Source organism: Astatotilapia calliptera, chromosome 15, assembly GCF_964374335.1.
Source record: "Astatotilapia calliptera chromosome 15, fAstCal68.1, whole genome shotgun sequence".
Lineage (NCBI taxonomy): Eukaryota > Metazoa > Chordata > Actinopteri > Cichliformes > Cichlidae > Astatotilapia > Astatotilapia calliptera.
The window spans coordinates 23,150,960-23,174,587 of record NC_137436.1 but is presented as its reverse complement, the minus strand read 5'-3'; the positions used below and the strand labels follow the sequence as shown (position 1 = coordinate 23,174,587).

At 39.7% G+C, this 23,628-nt stretch overlaps 1 protein-coding gene, 1 long non-coding RNA gene and 1 pseudogene across 2 annotated transcripts; 1 reads left to right on the top strand and 2 right to left on the bottom strand.

Annotated features, from left to right (window-relative positions):
* Positions 1 to 8,115: 8,115 nt before the first annotated feature.
* Positions 8,116 to 16,601, top strand: LOC113007070 (uncharacterized). The gene is made up of 7 exons (XM_026143432.2): positions 8,116 to 8,314; positions 11,003 to 11,050; positions 14,256 to 14,741; positions 14,831 to 14,920; positions 15,012 to 15,040; positions 15,160 to 15,207; positions 15,365 to 16,601. The coding sequence occupies exons 1-7, from the start codon at positions 8,254 to 8,256 to the stop codon at positions 15,482 to 15,484; spliced, it is 882 nt and encodes a 293-aa protein (XP_025999217.2). The 5' UTR covers positions 8,116 to 8,253; the 3' UTR covers positions 15,485 to 16,601.
* On the bottom strand, positions 16,270 to 19,775 carry LOC113006578 (uncharacterized). The gene is made up of 3 exons (XR_003269778.2): positions 19,699 to 19,775; positions 19,192 to 19,334; positions 16,270 to 19,114 (listed from the first exon to the last, which is right to left on the bottom strand). It is a non-coding gene; the product is annotated as an uncharacterized LOC113006578 (long non-coding RNA).
* Positions 19,776 to 19,885: 110 nt separating this feature from the next.
* Positions 19,886 to 23,406, bottom strand: LOC113037581 (cytochrome P450 2K1-like; annotated as a pseudogene).
* Positions 23,407 to 23,628: the final 222 nt, after the last annotated feature.

Sequence of the window (23,628 nt, the reverse complement as noted above, 5' to 3'; positions counted from 1 at the left end):
TGGGGGCCACATTTCAAGCAGCCTTTGAATTGGGACAGCCTTCGTCGTGTCGCTGTGACGTAATCGGCCTTAAAATGCGGCCTTCAAGGCCGCAGACCCTGAATTGGGATACAGCCTAAATCCGGTCATTGGTACTTTCTGGCTTGTGTAGTTACTAGGTAACAAAACCTCAACACTGCCCCTAGCGTCCTGGAGCACTTCCGTTGTGTTTTGGAATTTGCAAGTGTTTTGGAGTTTGCATGTGTTTTGGAGTTTAAAAAAAGTTTAAAGTTCCCAACACGACACTTGGGCAGAGGATCGCTCTAGCCCGATCACGGAGGCGTGGGGACAAGCAGCAATCCAGAATAAAATAGAATAAAACCAGGTGGACCAAAGAAAGGTAAGCCCACTTAATAAAAACAGTTCCAGGAAAATAAAAGATGACACAAGACAAGACAGCAGCTGCACTGAGGAGGAGCCCTCAAACAGCAACTAGGCAGGCGTCTCGATTCTCCAATTAAGGTTGGGCGATTTGCCACGGAGAGGTGAAGGCAGCAATCAAACCCCCTGGACTGGAGGCGCTATACTGCACTGGTGGAGATAACTCTAGCACCTCTCTCCGCAACGCTGGAGTAAAACAGAAGCTGCCGCGCTGTAGCTGTCACATGATCTGCTCAATTATGATGCCAGGTCTCTCTTGGAAATGAGATTTTTAATCTCAATGAGATTTTTTACCTGGATAAATAAAGGATTAATAATTGCTGATCAATCCGTAGCGGTGTGCCAGCATTACTGCTGCTTTTCGCGAAAGGCATGGGAGGAATAAACCAGGAGAAGACCGGCTTCACTTTATACGGACTGATGCCCCCCTGCAATCAATATGCAGGTGGGTTCCCAATTAACCTAGTTGCGAATGCAGGAGAGAGCGAGGGCGGGAGAGCGAGCGAGGGAGAGAGAGAAAAAGAAATACGAGTAGCCCATCCGGCTACACTTGTGTCTAATGCACATGGGTTTCCATATAGTAAGAAGTGGCATGAATCAAACCCGACATCAGGCAGAAACGTACAAAGTTCTGCTGCTCTTGTCATTACGTTCTTATGAAAGATCGCTTACTCAGTTCTCGGGAAAATTACATCACGTCTCACACAATTAAAATAGCTTATCTATGTTTTTCTCTGATGATGAAGCACATCCTGGAAACATCAAACAAAAATATTGCCCCCAAAAAACATCATCTAAACAACAGAGGACACCCCCCCCCCCCCCCCACCACCACCAAGAAGTTGATTTAATACAGTTTCAAACAATAGCCATAGAGACCATGGGTTACATTTCAAAGCAGGAACACAATCTTTATAACGGCATAAAACCGTCGTTTATGTATCTGCAGCTGGTAAGTGAAGATGAGGTAATCAGGATAATATATTATGGCATTAGTACTCAGGATAAGCGTGGGTGGAGACAAAAACACACAACAACATTTAACATGACGGCAAATGTCGGTCAAGATTCGATATTATTCAAATGACGCAGATACTACGCACAAGCCTTATAACGGATGTGAACAGATAATTTGCGCCTTATAAGTTTCACCACAATAGACAAGAGAAAGAGTAGGCAATCAGAATCAGAATCAGAATACTTTATTAATCCCGAAGGAAATTAGGGTTACAGCAGGCAGCACGCTAATGGCGCATGCGCACTTACAAAGGAACCTTCTGACCAACTTTACACAAACATCACATTGGGGAGACATGTCAGAAAGGTAGGCTGATAGGAAAAAAACAACGAAAATACATAACATGAGGTAAGAGGAGGAGAAAAAAAACTCCACTCAGACTGAGCTCCTAGTGGGAGAACAGTTTGATAACAGAAAAAACACCTCAGCACAAAATGACTATCAATACACCATAGAAACACAAGACAAGCAACAGGGGTGGGTAAAGGGTAAGAGAGAGCCGGTGTAGACAGCGCATCCGGTCCTGCAGCATGTCTGCGCTGGTCCAGTCGACTGCCATCTTCCCCGGTAGGGCACAAGCATGGAAGGCGTTTGGAAAGGGAGGGGGGATCAGTGTGTGCATATCAGTGTATGTGTGTGTGTGTGTGTGTGTGTGTGTCCAGAGTTCAGCTGAGACAGTGTCCTTCGCTCCGCCAGGCTAAGTAAACAGTCTTCCAGCCAACCCAGGTGGCCTTGCATGGAATGGGGGGAACAGTCTAAACACAGTCGTTTTTAGGGTGTTTTGTTCAGCTCCAGCCTTGAGACCGCAGCTGGTGCCGAAGGGGTCTCCGCATGAAGTGATGATGGTTTTTACTTTAGTGCGAACAACTCTTATGAATTTCAAAGCTGTTCTAACAGTCCAACACTGGTCTCTCAATCTCCTGTTGGAGAGCCGCGAGCTGATGTTATCCAAACTTACGTTCTGTGATGTTTTCATTCTTTTTGCTCAAAGAGCAGGTTCTGAGAACTCACGACCGCAGTGCACTTCCCCAAGATGTGATCGAATTTGCGTTCAAAGGTGTTATTCGAGCTAGCCCCTCCAGATGTAATCCAGTTTTTCACTTAGAGGTCTTGTTCTGAGTATTCACGGCAGCCGTGCGTTCTCCAAGATCTTCTGTGCGACCGCCTTCGTCAAGAGCAAGAGCAGTGTGTGTGTGTGTGTGTGCAACATTGGCATTTGTTTACTGAGATCCAAGGCAGGCCAAACCTCTGTGTTACAACCTTCAGAAATTCCTGCTGTATCGATACAAAAGACACACATTCACAATATATGGGTACACAAGTCTGTTTTATTTCAAAGTGTTTCAAACTTTACAGCATTGGCAGACCCAGTGTCCATCATCCCTGCATTTGGCACAGGTGAATTTGTGACATGTTGCACAGGTAAACATGCCACTTCTAAGCACTGAAGTCGAGAATATCTCTCGCTTTGCAGTATTTTTTGCAAGTTGAGGAAGTTCACACCGGACTTTATTCACGTGCCCAGTAATGTTGTTTTGCGCTGAAGTAGTCTGTGCGACAGTGACAGTGAAGTAAAGAAATTGTCCGTTGTGACGTTTCTCCCATCATCCAAAAACGGCTCCATCAGTTTCATGACCACGTTCTCTGCCAGCCTCTCTCCCTTCTGACGACTGGCGTCCTTTCCCAAGTAAGGATATGCGTTGCAGACATATTTGGTCTCCAAATCCGTGGCCATCCAGAACTTGATTCCAAATCTCTCTGGCTTGGTTGCGATATACTGTGTGAATGGACAAGGAACCTTGGTAGGGAACCTCTGTTTATCTATGGTCATATGTTCTCCTGGAGTGAAACTCTTAGCACAGTTCTTGTTGAAGCATGTCCAGATGTCGGAGATCGCCGCAAATTTGTCTGTTTTCAGCTGTTTCAGAACATTTTGCTCTACATATTTGAGTTGTTTGCCATGCTTGGTAAGTCATTTTTTCAAAGATTGTTTCAATTATTATTATTAGCTTTTACTTCTGTGGCTCTTTGGAGTTTAGACAAAGCTATGTGAAAGGCATTAGCCATATTGCTCGCTGATAGCATAATATTCTGTTTTAGCTAGGTGGAAGGTATTGTTTGTGGGCAAATACTACAGTCCTGAAAAAAAGCTTACATGTGAATTTTCAGTCAAATTTTTGGTCAACTTAAATACACCTAAAACAATGTCTAGAATGTGAAATGTTGGTATAATGGTGCTACTTGAAGCCTGAAAACGATCTCCCATAAAAAAAGGAGCAAACAGCAGTAGCAGATGTCCTGACTGGGTTCTACGTTAGCATCTAGATCCCTCCAGAGTTTTGTGCACACGGTTTAGGTAAAAATGAAAAAGGTTGAGGTTTTAAATTTAGTTCAGTATTACCTGTTGTCTGTGTCCTTGTCTTTTGGGAAAATACTTTACACAAGTAATGGCTCAAAAATTATTCCTTTTTTTTTTTACTATGATTATTTGTGATTATTTGTGCAATTAATTAGTGTCAACTAATTTTTAATCAATTTTTAATCAATCTCCACCAGTGTTGGTCAAGTTACTTGAAAAAAGTAATCAGTAACTAATTACTGATTACTTCCCCAAAAAAGTAATCCCGTTACTTTACTGATTACTTATTTTCAAAAGTAATTAATTACTTAGTTACTTTTTAAAAACACGATTTACAACCTGATAGAGGTGATAAAGAGATAGATCTTTCAGCCCAATTCTACTTTTTCTGCATAATCCATCATACAAAATGTAATCAAATGGAAAAGTCTCTTTTTTTAACTTGTTTTATCAGTTTTAATCTTTTAACTTTATGCATCAAGTAAAAATTAAACTATAGGCAACATTCTCTGACTTGAATAAATTAGTTTAACATTTAAACCCTTTTTCCTGCACATTCCAGCACATAAAATAAAATATTTTTTGTGTTTACACTCAGTCTTTCAAGTAGATGCAAGTAAAACACAGCAGAAAATAAATAAAGTCAAAGACTCAGCGGTCCTGTTGCTCTATTTTCACCTGTAAAGCAGGACTGCGGTAGGCGGAGGTTTACCCTGGTGCAGGTGTGCCGTGGTCAATGGAAGAATCCGCGAGTTTCTCTGTGAATTTCCCATTACGTCATAGCGCACTCGGTACTTGCTTGGAAGTTTAGGGGTTTTTTTCGCTGTAAAAAGAAGTTTTCTTCCCACGCACAACGGACGCTAATGTTTTTGTCACTTTTTATGGAATCAAACTCAAAGTAAGGTCAGTACTTCCACGCTTTAAACGCTGCACGCTCATACTCTCTCCCGCACTCGATATGTGATCCATTGTTGATCTGCACACAGCTGTTGTCACTAACGGCGCACTCGCTTACGTCACTGTCGTGAGACATTCTCGCAAAAAATCACAGTTTTAGTAACGCAGTAACGCAGCGTTCCTACGGGAAAGTAACGGTAATCTAATTACCGTTTTTGCAATAGTAATCCCTTACTTTACTCGTTACTTGAAAAAAGTAATCAGATTACAGTAACGCGTTACTCTCTGATCTCCACACAGAATATGCTGTGAATATGAAGATGGAATATGGGGGACAGCAGAAGTGCGTTGAAGTTCCACAAAGTGATGAATGAAGGACATGCATATTGTATTGAAGAAATAAGTGATGAGAATGCTGTTATTTGCATTTACCAGCTCATCTATGTCAAACAAAATTCTAATGAAAGTGAGAACATGTACACTGTTACATCTTTCAGAAAATGTTTTGAAATTGTGGTGCACAGTTCAGAATAAATGTTTTTCAAAAACCATTGCATCTTTTTAATAACTGTTTATTTCCAAAGGAATTTCTAGAAGTTCAGAACAGTAAAATTTCCACCTTTTAGAATTAATTAGAAGATAACTCTTATGTAGTTAAACTAAAATACTCTTTGAGAGTTAATATATAAACTCTTACCACCTAGTTAGCATTAGTAAATGTTAAATTATCAACTCCAGATAGATTTGGTGTTTAACACTAAATCAGAGTTAACGTACCAACTCTCCAAAAAGAGTTAAATTAACACTCTCTGGACCCATATAGACACTTTAATAGTGTTGAAATCTAATCTGACAGTGTTAATTTGGACATGCTGGATTTGCTGTGCAGTGACAAACCTTAGCAGACTCTGTGGGTCCAGCTTGCACAGTGAAGCACGAGCGATTTGCTACTGCACTGGGCATTCCAATGTCCTCCTCATCCACACAGTGCCATCTTTTGCCGTGTGGCTCAAACAGGGCTTTCCAGTACCACGGTGCCTCTTCCGTGGAATCATGTTGGGTTCTTGTTCCGTCTCCTTTTCAGATTCTTCTGAGGAGGTATCAGTGGCCTGCTGGACAAATGAAACCTCTCCTCCATCAAAATCTGCTTTGTCCATTTCCTGAAGCCAGGCCAAAGCCTGTTGCACAGAGAGGTTCTTCCTGCGTGGCAGTGATACGGAGGCCATCCTGATGTGCGTTCTCAGAAATGTGAACAAGAAATGATTCTTCCGCCTGGTCGGTCTGCTTTTATGCACAGTACTGTGCTGTAGTCAAGCAATGCCTCTTCCTCACATACACAGTGACAATGGAACAATGGAAGATCTGTGCTGAGAGTCAAGGAAGGTGTGAATGTGTGTCTTTTATATTTGCAGGTCAGTCAATGTGTGGGATATTTTGTATAGATACGGCAGGCATTTCTGAAAGTTGTAACACAGAGGTTTGGCCTGACTTGGATCTGAGCAACTCTGAGTGAGCAAATGCAAATGTGCCAGGCCTCAAGGATAATGGGTGGTTTGCACAACAAAAGCTGGAGGAGAAATGAGCTGACGACCTGTGAAAATCTCAGCAGGGGTGATTAACACCTCGGGACTTGCACCAGAAAATAAAAAAGCCAGTAATTCTAGGAGGTGTTGGGTTGAGGGAAGTTACGCAAATTTGCACAGGTTTAGTAAATCTAGTGCTAGAGGCCGTTGGGCCTGTCAATCAGATCATGAGAGAGAGTCTGTAGGATAGCATGCGTGTGGTTGGCTGAGAGTGTTTGGGGGGTGGGTGTTAGAGAGTGTGCCTTTGGTCTATGCAGGGAAAAGGATCATGAAAAGGTGAAGAGAGAGTGACTTGTTTGTTTTGTTTTGATTCTGGAGAGAGCGTTTTCCCTGTTGTTTTGGCATTGGCTACGGTCCGCAGTTGACTGTGTTACTGTTCTTAATAAACAGCCAGTAAACGGAATACCTAATACCATCTTCTGTTGGAGGGACACTACAATATTAGTTAAAATAAAGCTGGTAACATCAGTAAAATCCATTAGTGTGAAAAATATATAGGCATAGTATATGTGGGTACAGTATATGCTAAAAATAGCTTTATTCAGCGTGTTGCAAGGTAGTCTGTGGACAACATGATGGCATCACAGTGTATAATTTAGACAGGGATGCTAAGAGGCCTTGGTGTACCTGCAAAGTTTGTCTCTCAGCTCCCAGTTGTGCACCAGAGTTAGTGGACAAAGAAACAAACACACATCACAGATGCTGTGAATTATAGGAAGGTGTATTATACTGACCGACTGGCCTCAAATGTCCATGAATGAGTCATGTGGCTTTTGTTAGAGACTAAAACTACAGGCCTGCTGCTCTTCTACCTACATTCTCACCATCCTCTGAATCGACCTTAGTTAATCTAACCAGTGCACACAAAAACACACCCAAACTTACTCTTGGAACTGATAATATCAGTTTTCAATAATTAGAAATAGTCATTTCTAATTATTGTCTTGACGCAGCTGTTTACTGTTATGCTATTTAAAACAAAACAAAACATACTATTCCAAGTTTCCAAAGAGGGGGATTGTGTTTGTCATGGTCCCTGCCACACAGCCAGTTCATGACAGTGTTTGAGTTTCTCATGCAAGTTAAAACTAACATCAGTGTGTTCACACCTCATGATTATTTTGTCCATTTGTGGGTAACACCTCCAGAGCTCTGCTGTTGTTTTGACCAAATTCATAACGAAAGACCTCCCACGCAAAAATTATTTGAGGATAACCGGTGTCATATGACTAAAAATTGTTCTTTCCCAGCTGCTAAACAAGTAAAATGTTTACAACCTGGACATAAAGATGGGCTCAACTGTTCAATTTCCACCTGTTTATGTCTACTGTTAACATGAATTCTGCTGTCTAATAAACACAGAATAAATAATATACGTTTTATTTAAAAGCACATTTCACACTGCATTATATAACGTACGTGGATTAGTGGGCTTTAGGATAAATTGCACGAGGCTATCATTTAACTGTGTATGTTTCTGCTGCACAAAGAATAACCAAAAAATTTCTAATATCATACATCCATTTTTAGGGTCTGGAGATAAGAAAATTATACAAATAATAATCATGACCAGAAGACAAAAATAGCTGGAGTGTTTATGGTAATAATGACCTCATTATTGGTCACAGTTGCTTTTAAAGATGGCTGTGGACAGGAAGTGTACTCTGGCTTCAGTAGAGACAAAACTACAGCATCTGCACATTTACACAAATAGAATAACAACACACATTAGTTAGCTCTGATAGTGTCACTTTGGTTAAAAAAAAAAGGGATAAACATCACTCTTTTTTTTCTTTTTTTCCTTTACATATGCCTAATGGTCTAATATGATCCGCCCACACACAAAAAACCCCAGTGAAGTCATGCTTTGGTGGAACATACTTATGTCTACATTTATATCTATGACACTCGAGTATGTGCCATTTCAGAGTCAAGAGTGAGAGAACGGGAGACAAGAAAAGACAGAATAAAGCACAATGGCTGGATTAAAACTGGCTAACATTTATGTGTTTGTGATACTAATGCTGCCATTAGCAGGTAAGGAAACATTTAACATATCTTTAAAAAAAAATATGAGTCTGTATTTTTTTTTAGTTCAAATTTTGCAGTAGTGACAAGATTTCTATGTACCACTATCCTAGTGATGCCACTTTTTTCAAAAAACAGATCTTCAACAGACTTAATCAGACAGACTGTTTTTTAGTCAAAAAGAATCTCACAGCTGAGTGTTTTGGTCTTTGCGCCTCAGTCAATTCAGATCAGAAGAAGCAGTTATGCATCTGTCTGTATTAACAGCGGGTATGTCCTTCGAAACTGTTTGCACATTGAATGGTCTGAAACGTTACAGTAATAAGACAGCATCACGATAAGGAAATTTAAAGCTAAGTCTACAGCAGGGGTGTCAAACATAAGAACTGACCCACCACAGACTGTCCCACTGTATGGCTTTGGAAAATGTAAAGGAAGGCATACAGAAGGCATTTTGGACTTTTAACTGTATTTTCGTAAGTTCTGCGTCTTTTCATACTGATAAAGACCTTTCCCCATTGCCATTTATACTACACTGAATAAATAAGACATAGTTGAACAATGAAATGACAGAAAGTTTCCATTTTTCACAATCTACTATAGAAATTTCTGTGAAGTCTGACGATGAGCTAACAAAACTTTTTCCTTTAATTTTATATTATTTCTTAAACCTTAAGCTCAAAGAGTCATGCTGACAGCCCTCTTTCATTTACAATAGCAGCATTACTTTATCATGTGGAAAAACAGGTGTATTGTTATATATATTAAATATATATCAGTGTTTAAATGTGTTAAACTTCTTTACACTTACACAAAGGCTACAGTGGTCCTTTGTTTATCGTGGGAGTTATGTTCTAAAAATAACCCGCGATAGGGGAAATCCACAAAGTAGCCAACTTTTACTTTTACAGTTATTATAGATGTTTTAAGGCTGTAAAACCCCTAACTACACACTTCATACACTTTTCTCAGACAGGCATGAACATTTTCACGTTTCTCTCTTGTTTAAACACTCTCAAAGTTCAAACCTTCGTAGAAAAATACATCCAGTATTATAGAATGAAACCAAAGATCAAAGCCTGTTTTCAGGTCCAGAACATGGGAATAGAGCAGCTGCGAGAGAATTCAACATTAATGAATCAATGGTACAGAAATAGACGAAGCAAGAAGAACGAGTTGAGTAAAGTTTGACTTATATCACTGCTTATGTCACGCCTTATAACCCGATGTGTCTTATGGTCTGAAAAATACGGTAACTTTTAGCTTCCTTTAGCATGTCCAGAAGTCCAACTTATTGTGTGATGGTTAGCATCTTCCTCTGCCTTTTGGGTGCTACCGCAGGTGTCTTTGACAGTGCAAAACATTTTGTCGACATTGTTGTGTTTGTTGGGGAGGAAACTTACAAACATACAGTACAGCACTTCAGTCTCACTGCCAGCGATCAAAGATTTATGTAAATTTGACAAGCTGAATGCATTCTGTGCTGGACAGGAGACACGGCATGGAGGATGCTCTACAGATAATGGTCTACAGCCGATCAGGACGCAGAACACAATGCGATGTAAAAAAAAAAAAAAAAAAAGCATGCAAAATTGCACCAAAAAAATCCGCGAAATAGCGAGGCCGCAAAAGGTGAAGTGAGGGACCACTGTAATTTCACTGGTCTGGTCCACTTAAGATCAAAGTGGGCTGTATGTGGTCCACCATTTCAAATGAGTTTGACATCGTTGGTCTCCAGAGTAAAAGTACAGAAACTTTTACAGGTAGTGATGTGAGACAGGAATCGAATACCAGGTTTTATATGCCAGAACTTCTAATCTAATGAAGAATGAAGACAAAAGTTTTACGTTTGTATGTTTTTTATTTGTTTGTTTTGCTTTGCTTTTCTCTTTTCCTCAGCAGCAGGAACTCACCCCTACCTGTCTGTTAGGATTGGAAATGAAATCACGTTGGCTTGTCAAAACAGAGAAGACTTTAATAAAAGCTGTAACAGTACTACCTGGCTATTTGGTGCTTCCCGAAGTTTCATAACAGTGCCACTGTTTGAACATGGGAAGATTCACAATGACGCCAGATCTAAGTCAGGCAGACTGAGTGTCACAGAAAACTGTTCTCTGGTTATAAAGAACATCACATCACTGGATGACGGTCGTTATAACTGCAGACAGTTCATATCAGGAAAACAAGTTTCAAACTTTATGGTTTTTCTGTCTGTTTTTAACAGTGAGTATTTCTATCATAATATTTTTGCCTTAAACTGTTTCAAACATTACAATAATTATAATTAGAGGAAGGTCATTAACTCTAAAGTGACTGATAAAGTCTACTTTTGGCTTCTCTCGTATTCACAAAAGGTCACCGCAGGAGACAATTCGTATTTGATTTGGCAGATTTAAAGCCAGATGATCTCGAACTACCAATCTTTCACTTATTAAGCAGATGTGCAAATCCAACCTTTATTTAATTATGTGTGATTTACACACAAACATATAAAGATTTATAGATTCTAATAGCTTCATAAACAGGAAGCAAAAACTCAGAGGAGAATCTAATTCATTGTTCTAAATTATGCTTTACCTATAGTGCTGTATGTTTTTGTCATGATAACTTTCTTCTTCTGTCTTCTTCAAACTTATTAAATAATCATTTTAATTAAAGTACCCAGAATGAACTTTGTTTTTCTTTCTTTTTTATCAGCAGCAGGAATCCCACCATCCAATTTCACCAACAACGTGAGACATGAAGGTGAAGTGCCTTTGTTTTGTGCAAGTAGTGCAGCATTACTATTGCTTATCTATGAGCAGAAATTCAGAGCTGTAGGAAGGGCCTTGAAATTGAGGGTGATAAAGTGAGTGTGTGTGTGTGTGTGTGTCAGTCACAAACACAGGTGAGCAAATTATGAAACCATAAAAGAAGAAAAAACATTTAAAAGTATACCAGTCTTCCAACTACAAGGTTTCTCAAGACACAACAGTGAAAATATAGAATAAATCTATTTGTGCATAGCTGACAAGAAAACTTTAAAGTTTATATAGTTAAGTTTAAATAAGTTTATATAGTTCACTAAATTGAAAATTAAAAAACTGAAACTAAATGTAAAAAACATTAAAGGGAACTAACTAAAAATGTTTTAAAAAGTGTGCAAAATGTCTTGCAGGACATTTAGCTGGGAATATGTATTGGCTGATAGGTCATTTTGAAAAAAACAAAAAACAACCCCCCCCCCCCCCCCCCCCAAATCAAAACAGCTAAATCACATATTTTAGAGAAAAAATAAGAATAGTAGTTTTATGTAAAGAGTTTAAATACCTTTATAAATTTTGCATTTGGCAGGGGGTCCTTGATGTCTGCCTTTTGCATTTCCCATTTCCTATAAATATCACTTGCACTGTCAAAATGCAGCAGACTTTAATGCTAAATGTAACAGTGGACCTTTGTTGGTTGAGTAAGTAATACATCAGCGACACTGTCACTGGATCAAATCACTGGATGACAGTGATTACCGCTGCAGGGAGTTTTTATCAGGAAAGCAAGTTTCAGACTCTGGGGCTCTCCTGTCTGTTTCTAACAGTTAGTGTTTCTATAGTGATGTGTGAACCTTCAAACATTACAGTAATTATGATTAGAGTGAGGAAGTTAAGTGTAAAGCCACTGATAAAGGTTACTTTTGACACTCCTTGTGTCACTACAGGGGTCACCACAGCTGGTAGCTCAACATATTTGATTTGGCAGATTTTAATACCAGATTCCACCCTGATGCAACCCCCTCTGATCTCCAACCAAAGATCTTTCCCTTTTTATGCAAATGTCTAAACCACACTGATACAATTATGTTGTTATTACTCACAAGAATAGACTTTTTTTTTTTTTAATTAAGAGCCTTAAAACAGGAGACAGAAAATGAGATAGAAGAATATTTGTTTAAATTTTCAGTTTTGGACACTGATGCTTGACCTATGATACTGTATGTGTTTATCGTTATGCATACAATGTCTTTTTTTTTCAAGCATGAACATTTCCAAATTTGAATCTAAACTTCTGCTCACTTTTGTGAGCAAAATGTGAACAATTGATACATACATAAATATTAGGGGTGCAACGATATTCGTATCGATATTGAACCGTTCGATACAGTGCTTTCGGTTCGGTACGCATATGTATCGAACAATACAACATTTGTAATTTATTTTATCAATTTTCCTTCTGACGATGCTGTCTGTGTTGAGCGCTCAGTGAATCTGCGTTCGACTACTCCGCCTAGGCTGCACTGTCCAGCGCAGATCCACTGAGCGCTCAACACAGACAGCATCGTCAGAAGGAAGAGGGCAGGGCACCTCCCCCACCCTCATTCAGATCTGGCGTTTGGAATTATTTTGGTTTTCATGTGACGTATGACCCTGAAGGTAAGCGAGTCATGGACTAAAGTAAAACAGTATGTTGGATGTGCCACGCAATGCTCAATTACATGGGTGGGAGCTAGTGTGTTAGCGCAGTTAGCTCGTTAACGTGTTGGCCGTCTAGCCCCATGCATGGAGCTATCGGCGGTAGCTCGTTAACGGAGATTTGCCGTGTTGTGGCGTTAAGGTCATTTCAACGAGATTAACCTGAAATCACTAGTGGGAACACAACGAATATGACTGCACATTTACGCCAACATCATCCTAGTGCAAAGACAAGTGGAAGCAGACAAAAAAAAGCAAGCATGCTACTAACTTTAGCCGAGTCATTTAGACAGCTGTTAGCACATGATTCTCCTTATGCTGCTGAGAATATAGCCCAGAAGAAGCGGATAGTATAGCTTTTATTTTGGAAAGAGACATTTCTCTGTAATAAACTCTCTTTTCCAAAGATGAGTGATTCCTCAATCAGATACAGGGCTTGCAATATCGCTAGCCCGACGTCCCGGAGCTAGCGATTTTTTCAGTCGGGCTACCAAAATCTATCTCTTCCCTGCCCGTCGGGCTATTGTAGGAAAAATATATGTCAATGCTTTTGCATTCTTTCAGAAATGTAGCTGGGTAATTATGTCATTGGCATCGGTGAGCCACTGTCAATACGTGACATATTGAAGTCGCGTTTGAATTTGCGCTTGTTTTTTTGCTTTCACTTTGCAATCGTGCGAACTGTGTATAGAGAGCGACAGCACTGATCTGTGAGTGATGATAATTTGTGCACCAATTCCTCTGACATCGTCTTATTAATCGTTAGCTTACTATGCAAACATGACAAGTGAAATCTCCCGCAGCAAGCTTAAACATGTGAGAGGTTGATCGCGCAGAGAATCGCTGAGCTTATGTGAGTGCGTGTGTAAAAGCATTTCAGTTCTGCTGAGCCAAATAAGACAGGTCAGGGTGAAGAAGTGACAGCCAAAGAAAAGCTTACCACAAAACGGAGAAGTTATGACAAATCAGACTATAAGGCAAAAAGAAAGTGCAGCTTTATGGTTTCATGGACAAAAGAATTTCTGTGGCTGCAATATGATGAGCTAAATAACCAGGGCTGCACATAAGTGGTCCGCAGGTGCGCATTCGCTGTCAAAATAAAAAACACGCACAAGGGTTAGGGTTAAATTTAAAAACTGTACTTTTGAGTTAAAATATATATTTATAATTTTAATAAATGACAAATTAAAAATGCATGAACATTTTTTGTATCGAAAAAATATCGAACCGTGACACCAAAGTATCGAACCGAACCGAACCGTGAATTTTGTGTATCGTTGCACCCCTAATAAATATGTATGTATCAAATATATTTATACATAAATATGTATAAAGTTATGGTGCAGAGATATATGTGTGAGTACACACACACACACACACACACACACACACACACACACACACACACACACAAGCAGTTTTGTCTGGTTTAATCATATCTGCATATTCCTAGATTGTAAAACTAAATATCAGATATTTTATTTTTCTGGTATTCTTGACATCTTTAGAAAAGGACTCAGCAAGCACAAGAACAACAGCATCATCAACAACTACAGCAAAACCCAAATCAGAAGGATCTATATCAAGCGCAACAACTACTCAAGCACCCACAACAGCAGTTGTAACAACATCACCCTCAACAACAGTCATCAACAGTAAAACAACTATAACAACAACCAAAACTAAATCACCCATGACAACAACCTTTACTAAATCAGTTACAACAACAACCACAGTTGTTGAATCCCTGATGACAAAAAATACAACTACATCGATTGTAATAAGAACCAAAGCTATATCCCTGGGGACAATAAGAATAACTACATCAAATACAACAGTGACCACAATTAAATCACCTACGAAAACAACCACATTTAATTCAACTACAACAATAACCTCAACTAAATCACACACGACAAGAAACACGACAGAATCAACTACAGCAACAACTACAATTAAATCGGCTCGAGCAGCTCAAGAATGCCCAAATGCAGGTCAGTACAGTTTTTCAAATCCTGCCAACATACTGAGCTCTGGTTCATAATAATGTCATGTTTCATTGTTTCACTTATGAACTTTACAGTTCAGTCCAACATCATTCTGATCGTTGTAGCCGGTGGGTTTGCTGTACTGTTTATAATGATTGCTATCGTCATATGGAAAATAAGTAAACGTAAGAATGGTATATTTACAATTTATAAACAAAAATGTTTTTACAAGTCAGTCAGTATTGAACTGAAATGTGTCCTTTTCTATGTTTTTAGTGAAAAAATCACCGACAAGTGGCAACATTGTGAGTTTTCAAATTAAATAATCAGGGTTTTAAAGAATAATGACAACTTTTGTGAATTCTTTTATTTTCTCTATCCATCATTTTCAGTAATAAACTTAAACTAAACTATGTTTGTCCAGGAAATGACCACAGACAACTGCCATGTACCAGGAACCAGTCAAGAAAGGGTGAGATTATGCACCAGTGCAAATTCACGCTTGTTTCATATTTACAAGTACAAGACTGAGTACAAGTATTTTTTACTCGGGTGACAGAGCACATGTATTTTTTTCTCTAAGTGTGTTTAAGTGTTTATTTGTTACGTTTCTTACTCTTATCTCACAGGCTCACAGTAAACGTCAGGAAGGTGATGTGGCGACCAACAGGAGAGTCAGAGTTTCCTACGCCTCTTCTGCAGCTTCCAGTGATAGCAGCAGCATCTACGCCACCATGAAAAGAATCTAATGGTCCAGAATTCGAATGAGAAAACTAGCAAATGAAACTTTTCATTTGTTTAACTACATTAAGAGAGATTTTCTGCATATCTGCTATGTTTTTTACATCAGCAGTCTCCAACCTTTTTTGCGCCATGGACCGGTTTATGCCCGACAATATTTTCACGGACCAGCCTTTAAGGTGTCGCAGATAAATACAACAAAATAAAACTAGTACCGGTACCGAAAAAAAGAAAATGTATTCATAAACTATACATTTCACACCTGAGCCTCAACTCTCGCGGCTCGGTACCAAACGACTCACGGACCGGTACCGGTCCGAGGCCCGTGGGTTGGGGACTGCTGTTTATATATTCCAGATATTTTAACCCCTGTTTTTTCAGTGTTTTTTTCCTATCTTACATTACATAAATACCATACATACATATCGTTTGATAATCAGTCTTTAGCTTTTCATATTCACATCTTAACATTTGCACTGACCTTTTTCATATTTAAGCATTCATAATTATTTGTTATAGTTACAAGTATTAGTAGTATTACTTAGTAAAATTTAATTTTCAGTAGTATATATTATTCAATATTTAGTAATATTCAATATCATGCCTGAAATTCATTATACAACCTTCATAATTTATTTTTGTCTAGTTTTATCTAATTAACAATCTAAAAGTACATTTTCATTTACATTAAAATGTGCTTAATTCTTTTTTTAAACATCAACCAAAATGTTTTTTTAATTTATTTTATATTTTTCAGATTTACAAATAGATTAAATACAGTAATAGTAATAGCTGTAATACTGTGACATCAAGAGTTATGACCAGCATAATCTTAATGAAGTATACATTTGTAAAATTTCTTTCTTATATTGCAGTATATTGTATTTTTTAATAGTAGTAGTATGCAGTTATATACAATCAATATGCAAATGCTTTCAGGTGCATCTTTTTATTTTTAAGATTAATTCACATAGTTGCCATTTAATCTCACTTTGTCGCAGGTTTATGCTGTGACTTTCGTACATGAAGTCACAATCTCTCATGTATCAGAAATATTAATCAATAATGTTTTGTGTTGTTGGTTATGATGTTCTTTCTGAGTTTAATAAAGCATTTTAATGTTCAGCATTTTTTTTTTCAAATAAACACAGATATTGAAAACAATGATTTTCACATACAAGGTCTTGAATAATCAGGCCCAATCTAAACACCTCATCTTATAACCCAGTAGACCGCTTCACTCTAAAACTGCAGGCTTCTTGTGGGTCTTAGAGTATTTAAAATTAGAATGGGTGGCAAAGCCTTCATCTTTCAGGCTCCTCTTCTGTGGAACTAGCTTTCAATTTGATTTTGGAGGCAAACACTATCTCTGCTTTTAAGATTAGGCTTACAACTTTCCTTTTTGACAAAGCATGTAGTTAGGGCTGGATCTGTTAGGTGTGGCTGTGTGCAGGCAGGAATAGGACCCAAGGTGCAGACTCCGGAGACAGACGTGAACTCAAAAAAGGCTTTAATTTAATACTCAAAATATAACAAAACTAAAAAAACTCAAAACAAACTTAAACTAGAGAAATGACAGAACACACAGCTAAGAAAACGGTAGATCGCGACACGGACACAGAGAAACACAGGGCTTAAATACACAGAGGGAGCAATCAGGGAATGGGTAACAGGAGGGAAACACAGCTGGGGCAAATCAGAACTGACGAGACCAAAGAAGCATAAACTGAACACACTGAGAAAAGACAGAGACCTTCAAAGTAAAACAGGAAACACATAACACAGACTGAACAAAGACACAGACTCACATGCAGGCACTACAAAGGGAACAGAGACGTGGGAACAGGGCAGACAAACACTGACTGAACACGGGGATATAGGAACTTAAGATACACATAGACGCGAACTAGACAAGGGGATGCAGGTGATAGGGGAGACAGAGCAACTAAAGACGACAGAGACATAAGCCATAAGACGGAACTCAAAGAAACCAAAAACTAGGAAGTATAAATAATATCAAAAACTCAAAAACCCTGGGTCGACGACCCAGGCATCCTAACAGGATCAGGTGACCCTGAATCCTCCCTTTGTTATGTTGGAATAGGTGTAGGCTGCTGCACTGAATATTTCTTCTTCAGTCACCTTTTCCACTCATTATGTGTTGATACACCTCTCTGTATTTAATTATTGGTTATTATTAATCTCTGGCTCTCTTCTTCCCGTGAGCCCAACCAGTCACAGCAGAGCCTGGTTCTTCTGGAGGCTTCTTCCTGTGTCTACAGAGAATACATGTCATATTTTTTGTAATAATGTGGAAGAGGGAATAACAAGCATATATATTTCATTATAAAATCTTTAACAGTATATGCTCCGCTAGATTTAATCAGTACATTTTATAAAGAGACCGTATAGATCTGACTGATCTGATGCTGAAATAGTAATCATTACAATATGCAAAATAAGTTCAGAACCAAACTGTAAACACAAAATCAAGATAGAACACACGTTGTTCTGGGTGAACAATGTTAACAATTCAATACTCAATTCAGTTTCACACAGCTGCATTTATATGTTGCCAACTCCTTTTATATATTATGTAACAAAGTTTGGATATAACACAGTTTAGATTTGCAGAAGTGTAAATCTATGCTGACACATAGTAAAGCATGCACATATGAAGTAAAACCTCAGCAATCAAACGATGAACTATAGGCAGCACTTGGCAGAGGTAGGAAGAAAAAAAAGAAGTTCTTTTAACAAGAAGTAATCTTCAGCAGAACCAGGCTCAGGGAGGGGCCGCTATGTGCCATGAAGGGAAAATGTAAGGAGAGCCAGGAGAAATACACAATCACCATTGGAAGAGAAAATAGGAAAACTCAGTGTGAAGTGTGAATTAATGTTTATACTGCATCAATGCAAAGGACAGAATTTGAATGAGATGAATGGAATAAACTGTGAAAGAGATCAGTTTAGTTTGTATTAGTAGTGAAAATCCCATCTTATCTTTTCATAAACACTTTTTCTGAACCTCAGTGGAAAATGTCAAGGAAAGGTGTGACTCTGACAAAAGTTAGAATGGATTGTTTCAGTGTAACTGAAGATGTTGGTGTGTCAGTTGACTGTCTACACTTGGGTTAAGCCTAAATGCATAGTATTGTATTTACAACAAACGGAGGTTTCTATCTTCTGAATCATCTGTAGATTGTGGGTATGCTGAATGCACTAGTCAGATGCATGTCTGAATTACCCTGATTAAATGAATACAACACTGGAGATTAAAAATATCCTTACAAAGCTCCTCGTGGTGCCGCAGGTTTCTTTCGGAGTCTCAAACTGATTTTTCTTGCTTAAAGAAGAATCAAGGAAACACCACCCCTTCTACCTATTTCATTAGCAGCTTCTTTTATATAAATGATTTCTTGTTTAGAATTAATTACATCAGCCCACTGTGTCTCACAAGGGGACAGCACACAGTTTAACATTTGAAGGGTTAGGGATCAGGCTATCAGATGGTGATAGAAGCAGTTCATCATCTGAAACCCCAGATGGCAGAGCAATTCGGAAGTGCTGCAGAAGGAAGGTGAAGAAGATGAAGACTTCCATCCTGGCCAGCCTTGCTCCGGGACAAACCCTGCGACCTGAAATACAAAACAAAAAAATATACTAGATTATATCTGTGAGTAGACTGGGTCTTGACAAGAAGTTGATTACAAACCTGCAGAAAAAAACCATGAAGGCATCACGCTGGATAAACTTTTCATCTTTGTCCAGGAAGTGTTCCGGATAAAAAGTGTACGGTTTCTCCCATTTACTCTCATCAGACAGAACAGAAAACAGGAAAGGATACACAGCTGTCCCCTGTTGAATACACAAACCTTTATTTCTTGCATTTTTTAATATATATTCACAGAATATTACACAAAACTCATATATTGTTTTTACATGCGACTTAAAAGTAAAATTGCATCTGGGACAAACAAGTTTTGGATGAAAACATTTTTAGAACTTAAAAATGCAAATAACTGATTGATGAAGACTGAAGAGTGTATAAAACGTTGATTTTCATAATAATTTGGATAATCACATACTAACTGATCAGAGGAAGAATCCTTCACTCTGCTTTGTTCCACATCTGTGACGATGTTTTAGTAATCAAATCTCTGATCATTTGTTAAGCTGTAATATACAATAAACACATCATTTGTGTTCTGATATATTTTACCTTCTTAATGAAGTGACCCCTAAAGAGGTCCTGAACTGATGGAACTTCTTTAAGATTCTTCAAGACATTTAAAACCTTTAAAATTCAGAAAAAGGTGTTAAAAATCACTTCTTTGAGAAATTTTATTTTTTGACTAAATTTCTCGAAATTTAAAGGAGTGAAGTTGTTTTCTCTCCACAGCCATTAATCAGCTTTTACCTTTGAAGGGTTTAAAAGCTTCCAAAAGGTAATGACACTCCTCGATGATTTTGTCCTTCAGCTTCATCATCGTAAACTGCCTCATCTTTTTTCCATGATTCACCATTAGCCCATACAATACCTGATTTGATCAAAACAAATTTCAATGACATACACATGGCAATATATATTTTCAAATTATGATGCACAACAGGAAATGTATTTGCCATAATCTTGTCTTTTTAATTACTCACCCTGTCCTCGAAATAGCTCATCCATAATTGGTATTGGATCCCTTTCTCCAAATGCTTCAGCATAGTCAACAAGTGCCTCCTTTACTGTGTTGTATCCTAACAGGAACACTACTTTTTTGGTTCCCAGATAGATGGTGAAAATTGATCCATATTTTTTGGATAACAAAAAAACACCTTAACCCATCCATGCTTATCATACATTACAGTATTACAGGTCTGCAAACACTGCTCACCAGTGCTGGAGTTAATGGTTATTAAGTGCCGGCCATTCTATCTACCGAGGGAATATACAGCCATACTCCTGTGCGCTGTGTACATCCCTCCCTCCTCCAATGTCAACAACAGGAATGAGGCACTGAATGAACTGTACCAGCACATCAGTGAGCAGCAGACAGCCCATCCTGATGCTTTTCTCATCCTGGCTGGGGATTTCAATCATGCAGACTTAAAGTGCGTGTTTCCAAAAATACAACAACACATAGACTTTCCAACAAGGGGAAATAACACACTGGACTTTGTTTACACCACCCAGAGAGGAGCTTACAAAGCTTTTCCCCTCCCCCACCTCGGCGCCTCAGACCATATCACTGTCATGCTAATGCCTGCTTACAGACCGCTCGTTAAAGTGACCAAACCGGTTCGTAAGCGGATACAAGTGTGGCCAGAGGGGTCTTCAGAGGCTCTACAGGACTGCTTTAATACTACAGACTGGAACATGTTTAAGCAGGCTGCCACCTATAACAACACCACTGACCTCCAGGAGTACGCAGAGACTGTTACTGCCTACATCAACAAGTGTATTGAGGATGTAACAGTCACGAAAACCATAACTGTCCGGGCCAATCAAAAACCATGGATGACAGGAGAGGTCTACAGGCTGCTGAAAGCTCGGAATGTTGCCTTCAGAGTTGGAGACGAGGCAAGCCTGAGGACAGCTAGGGCCAACCTTTCCCGTGGCATCAGAGAGGCTAAGAGACAGTACTCCAGGAAAATATCTCATCACTTCAAAGACAGCAGAGACTCACGGAGCCTGTGGCGGGGCATTCAGACCATCACAGATTACAAGCCCCCACCACAGACCTGTGATAGCACTATCCCCCTGCTGAACGAGCTGAACACTTTCTTTGCTCGCTTTGAAGTCCAAAACAGCACCACTGCACAGAAGACCCCACCCCCTCCTGGTGACCAGGTGATGACTCTGTCACCGGACAGCGTGAGGAGATCCCTCAGCAGGATCAATGCACGTAAAGCTCCGGGTCCTGACAACATTCCTGGTCGTGTACTGAGAGACTGTGCAGTGGAACTCACTGATGTCTTCACAGACATCTTCAACATATCACTCATCCAGGCTGTCGTCCCCACATGTTTTAAAGCCACCACAATCATTCCGGTTCCAAAAAAGTCATCTCCCTCCTGCTTTAATGACTACCGTCCTGTTGCACTTACTCCCATCCTGATGAAGTGCTTCGAACGACTAGTCATGCAGCACATCAAGACTGTCCTGCCCCCCTCCCTGGACCCCTTCCAGTTTGCCTATCGGCCCAACCGCTCAACCGATGATGCCATCTCCACTGCACTCCACTCGGCACTCACACACCTGGAAAAAAATGACTCATATGTTCGAATGCTGTTCATAGATTTCAGTTCAGCATTCAACACCATAATCCCCCAACAGCTCATTCAAAAACTGGTCCAGCTGGGGCTCAACACCTCACTGTGCAACTGGCTGTTGGATTTCCTCACCGGTAGACCTCAAGCAGTACGGGTTGGCAGTAATACATCCAGCACCATCATTTTAAACACGGGGGCCCCGCAGGGATGTGTGCTGAGCCCCCTCCTCTTCACTCTGCTGACCCATGACTGCACTCCATCATACAGCTCCAACCTCTTCATCAAGTTTGCGGACGACACAACGGTGGTGGGTCTCATTAGCAACAGGGATGAGACCGACTACAGAAGTGAGGTGAGACGCCTGGCCACGTGGTGTGCTGACAACAATCTCTCTCTGAATGTGGAGAAGACGAAGGAGATTGTTGTGGACTTCAGGAGAATGCACACCCAACATGCTCCTCTGACCATTGACGGAGCGTCTGTGGAGAGAGTGAGCAGCACCAAGTTCTTGGGTGTGCACATCACAGAGGATCTCTCCTGGACGTAAAACACCACAGCACTGGCCAAGAAATCACAGCAGCGTCTCTTCTTTCTCCGCAAACTAAGAAGAGCAGGAGCACCAGCCCCCATCATGTACACTTTCTACAGAGGCACCATCGAGAGCATCCTGTCGAGCTGCATCACTGTGTGGTTTGGAGCCTGCAATGCGTCCTGTCATAGAACCCTCCAACGCATAGTGAGAGCTGCAGAGAGGATCATTGGTGTCTCTCTCCCCTCCCTCCAGGACATTTACAGCACCCGTCTCACTAAAAAAGCCCTTTGCATAGCGGCTGATCCCACGCACCCAATGCAAAGCTTCTTCAAGCTGCTGCCGTCGGGGAGGAGACTGCGGAGTCTCCAGGCCAGGACCAGCAGGCTGAAGGACAGCTTCATCCATCAGGCTGTCAGGAAGCTTAACTCCCTCCCGATTCTGCCCCCTCTCCCCTCTCTCCTCCACGGTCTCACTGAACTCTGTCACACACACACAAACACACACACTCTCTGATTCACTCACTGGCCTGCACCAGTTACCAGTCACTTTGTGGAGCATTGGACTGCCATTACCTCATAAGACTTTGTTGCTACACTTTCTCTTACCGTACACTACTAAATCTCCATTTGCACTATTTGCCTATTTGCACTACTCTGCCTGGTTTACACTCAATGTCACTTACCCATTATATTGTATATTATATAGCTTTCTTGTTATATGTAAAATTGTATTTATTTAAATTTTTACTTTTTAATTATTTTACTTGCATTTTTAATCACTTTTATATTTAAATATATTTAAATGTTCATTTGCTATTTATCTAGGGATTGAGAGTAACGCAATTTCTATTCTCTGTATGTCCTGTACATGTGGCAGAATCGACAATAAAGTTGACTTTGACTTTGACTTTGAGTATGACCCTGTAACATTCACTAACGTCAGATATATTCTCTTCAGGTCCAGCTGCAGCAGGTTCCCAATTAAAGGAAGTGGTGTGGGTCCAGGAGGCTCTTTTCCATCCTTTTGGGTGTGAAAAATGTTGGAGGAATGTAAATAGAACAGTAGAAAGACTGTCAGAGCTGCAAGTAAAACAACTGAATAAATGGACTCGAGGAAAACATGTAATATCTCCATGGCTTAAACACAGATGAGTTTGAACTGAAAGACACGATGACTGGGGGTTATGATGAACACAATAGGAATGAGACACGGTTCAGAAAACCTAACTCATATTACTGTACTTTGGTCTGTGCTAACTGATTAGGAAACAGGGGATGATTGACACATTCACTTAGTGTTCTACATCTTAGACTGTTGTTTATTGTCATTGTATCAGTTTAGCCCAAGATGTCCATT